Genomic DNA, 3563 nt, shown 5'->3' with positions numbered 1-3563 from the left:
AAAAATATACACCCAAATTCTAGCAAGAGCAAACATCAAAATGTGTTCTTGAATAATTTGTCATTTTCATAATTTCCAAATTAAAAAGATGTTGAAGTTTTAATAAATCCCAAACCAAATACTTGAATAACTTGTCATCAACTATTTATTAGGATATCAAAATATATATTTCAAAAAGATTATAATTTCTTACCTTTCATTTTAGCCTTGTTGTGCACAAAGAATAAATTTTTACTAATGAACTAAAAAATAAAAATAAAATCTGGGAAGATGGGAGTGAATGCTGTCACAAATTTGGCAGAGAGCCTCTGCTTATATATTCAAATATGACTCTTATATAATTCATTACATTGAGAATCTAACAGTAACAAATTTGTATAAGAATACAAATAGCAATGTTATTAATTTATGTTAAAATGAATAAATATTTCAAAAATCCCTTTGAAGCACTGGCTGGTTGTCTAAACTCGTTTCTTATTTTGAGACATCTTTCTTAATTCTTTCAATGAAATCCATCATGGTCTTCAAGCTCTTATCATCTGAAAAGGAAAAGAGAAAACTATTCATATCAATAACACAAACACAAAACCATTCTTTTTCATAGCAAATGAATAAAATATGAAATAAGAACCTATCTGAGCACCTGCAATACAAATAGATAACAAAGATAAATATATAGTAACTTAGTAGCGTACCTAATCTTGGTATTGTGTGTCCTTTGGGGTGGTGAATCACCACGGGTTCAACACAGGATTCTAGTAGTTCAGCCCCATACTTGTTCAAAAAATCTGTCTCTCCTGCAGCAAGTATTGAAATATTTTAGTTTCCTATTGTCTGGCCAAACACTATAATTATTGATAATGAGAACTCATTTTAGCAAAATTTCTTACAAGAGTCTTATAGCAGTTTCCTACTACTAACCAATAATCAACCATCAATTTTTCCGGGTTTTTGAGTTAAAACTATTAATGTTTTTTTCAACCAGAAAACAGCCCAAAGTAACAAAGTCAAAAAAGCTAGAAAGCAGCACAAATTACTTGGACACACAACTTCAATCGATCATGTTTAAATTGTGAATCGTTGATGGAGTATACGTGGGCTTCTAAATCTCTACTAATCCCAACAGGGAAGGGAAAATTGTGTTATTAATTGAATGAAATTGAAATGTATGACCAGTCAAGAATGGGGGCTAGCTAGAGTATGCTTTCTCAAAAAATACCAATGACAAAAAAATAGGATAAAATAAAAGGTGGAAGCGGAGGTACCTATAAAGTGGAGGGAGGGACAGCTAATGGAAGAAGAATATGCTTTGTCCATCACTGAAGGTGACCTAAACTTTGCCCCTCCTACTATTATTAGGAATTTCACTTTCGGAACCTTCGTGAGTGCCACGCCCTGCACATGAATTATAACAATTTAGCATATACTTAAATCATTTTATACTGATTATGTTTCTTTTGTTACATTTTTTTATGTTGATTATTAATATGATATCATACAATGACAATATGCTATAACTTATATACGATGTTTGACCGAGAGTGCCCATAAGGGCTGTAGGGACCAATGTCAAGAAGACATGTGTAGAAGACTACCTGATGACATTTTGATAAGAGGTGAGCTACATGGTTGAACTTAAGGACACTTGATCCCTCTCCAACTTCATGAAACTTGAACAATTAATTTTTTTTTAATTTTCTTATAATATATTATTGTTTTTTTATTGCATTAGTAAGAAATATAAATTTATGGCTAGCTAAGTCAACGTGGTAAAGAGAATTCATAATCAAGCTAAGTTTCTAGTATTGTTTTACGCATACCTTCTCCTGAAGACCCGGCAGCGCAGCCGATAATATTGCTCCCTGTTTGGTCAAAATCAAACATCTCGTCATTCAAATTCTTGAGCATTAAACATCATAAACAAACATGCATCAAGTATGCATTAATAATGCTTCAATTTTTACTTGATTTGAAGATTACCTGTGAGAAACCAAGAAGCCCATCAATAGGTCCGTACTTGATCATGCATTCCTCAATGTACTGAAGGCACTCGTCAAAGTTGGTGTACTCTGTAAATTCCTGTTTTACCATAAAAAAAATTAGATGGTTGAAAAATAGATAATTAAACAAACAAAAATTTTCCTAAGAATTCTTTACAATACCCTAGTCATAATTATAATTTTCATACTGATATCATATGCTTATTTTTAATACGAATTTCAATTCCAATTATAAAACTGCAGATAGATTCTGTTCTTAGTAGTCGTTGTTGGAACCATGGATGAAAATTGAGCAGCTGGGGAAAAAATAAAAATAGAATTGAGGAAAAGTGGAAGAAAGAAAATTTTCAATATAAAAATCAAACTCTCATTCTTCTTTTCAATACGAAATTCATTAGTGCAACTGAAATTAGATTTGAATCTTTTAAGCAAAATCTTAAGTATGTGTTCGAGAGAAAAGAAAAAAAAGTTGATCAGGTTTTTTACGAATATCTTTCTATCTTTTAATCCAAAAATACACTATAAAGGGTGTATCCTAAATAAGAAAAAAGAAAATAGAAAAGTTGAATGAGAAGGAAACCTTGTTGAACTGGAACCACTCGTAGTAAGGGGGATCAAAAATGCCTTCTACATCGGATTTGCCAAGGCAAGGAAAAGGAGCATCCACAAATACTAGATCGAGGTTGTCTAGAACCGATTGAGGCCACTTATGTAACTGTGTTTTCAATATTTCTCCGCTTGTTCGGAACCCATGAAGGCATAGGAATCTTGGTTTCCTCACGCCATCGCTTCCCATAATTTTTTTTTTCTCTCTTTTTTTCTGTTCAACAAAACCAACCCTAATGAAATAACGTGCTTAATTCCAGGGTTTGGGTGCAAGAGAATGTTTAGAAGGTATATATTGTACTTTGTGGTGGCAGTGAAACCAATTTATAGGAGTCAGAGACTGCTTTTTTTTCTTTTCTTTTCCTTTTTCCTTAGTTTTCCATTTTTGCGTGTGTCTTCAATTGAATTCAATAACGTGTGGACATCCTCCTCCACTGTTTTGGAATCTTGTTTCTGGTCGGTAAAATCATGGTGCACAGCAATTGAGTCTTTTTGTATTTTCTTTTTTTTTTGTTTTGAAAATTAATTTTGTAGCAAATAAGATATAAAAAAATAGATTGGAGAAATAAAATAAAATTTAAAATATAGAGATTTTAGTTTTTTTATAAACAAATGATTTTTAAGTATAACACTGAGTAGATTTTAGTTTTTTTTAGTAGCTAAAAAAATTGTTTAAGCATTTGATAAATAAGTATTTTTTTTAGGCTATGATTAGTATGATATTTCTGTTAATTTTTATTTTTTTAACTAGCTGAACAACTTATTTGATTATTCAGTAAATAAGTTTTTTTATAAGTTCTAACGTTTCTTAAAACGTTACTTGAAATATTATTTTTTAAAGCACTAACTTTTAATTTTTTTATGTTCTTTTATTTTTATTCTTAATATATTTAACTATTTTTCTAATTATCATTTTTAAATAAATCATGACTTTATTATTTTTTAGTTAGCTTACAT

At 30.3% G+C, this 3563-nt stretch overlaps 1 protein-coding gene across 1 annotated transcript; it reads right to left on the bottom strand.

Moving 5' to 3' along the window:
• Window positions 1-277: 277 nt before the first annotated feature.
• On the bottom strand, window positions 278-2960 carry LOC114383367 (esterase AGAP003155-like). Its single transcript, XM_028343030.1, has 6 exons — window positions 2581-2960; window positions 1981-2079; window positions 1821-1862; window positions 1266-1395; window positions 696-797; window positions 278-539 (listed from the first exon to the last, which is right to left on the bottom strand). Exons 1-6 carry the CDS (start codon window positions 2794-2796, stop codon window positions 475-477), a joined length of 654 nt encoding a protein of 217 aa, XP_028198831.1. The 5' UTR covers window positions 2797-2960; the 3' UTR covers window positions 278-474.
• Between the last annotated feature and the right edge of the window lie 603 nt (window positions 2961-3563).

The sequence above is a fragment of the Glycine soja genome, chromosome 14 (genome assembly GCF_004193775.1).
Source record: "Glycine soja cultivar W05 chromosome 14, ASM419377v2, whole genome shotgun sequence".
Taxonomy (NCBI): domain Eukaryota; kingdom Viridiplantae; phylum Streptophyta; class Magnoliopsida; order Fabales; family Fabaceae; genus Glycine; species Glycine soja.
Note: the sequence above shows the minus strand (reverse complement) of the source record. Positions and strands in the feature narration are given on the sequence as shown.

Excerpts from the sequence above, each read along its gene's own strand:
- LOC114383367 (XM_028343030.1), bottom strand. The coding sequence starts at position 2,796 with ATGGGAAGCGATGGCGTGAGGAAACCAAGATTCCTATGCCTTCATGGG. Across the intron at positions 1,396-1,820 it reads TGCCGGGTCTTCAGGAGAAG|GGCGTGGCACTCACGAAGGT; the intron begins GTATGCGTAAAA and ends ATTCATGTGCAG. Across the intron at positions 798-1,265 it reads TCCCTCCCTCCACTTTATAG|GAGAGACAGATTTTTTGAAC; the intron begins GTACCTCCGCTT and ends TACTTGCTGCAG.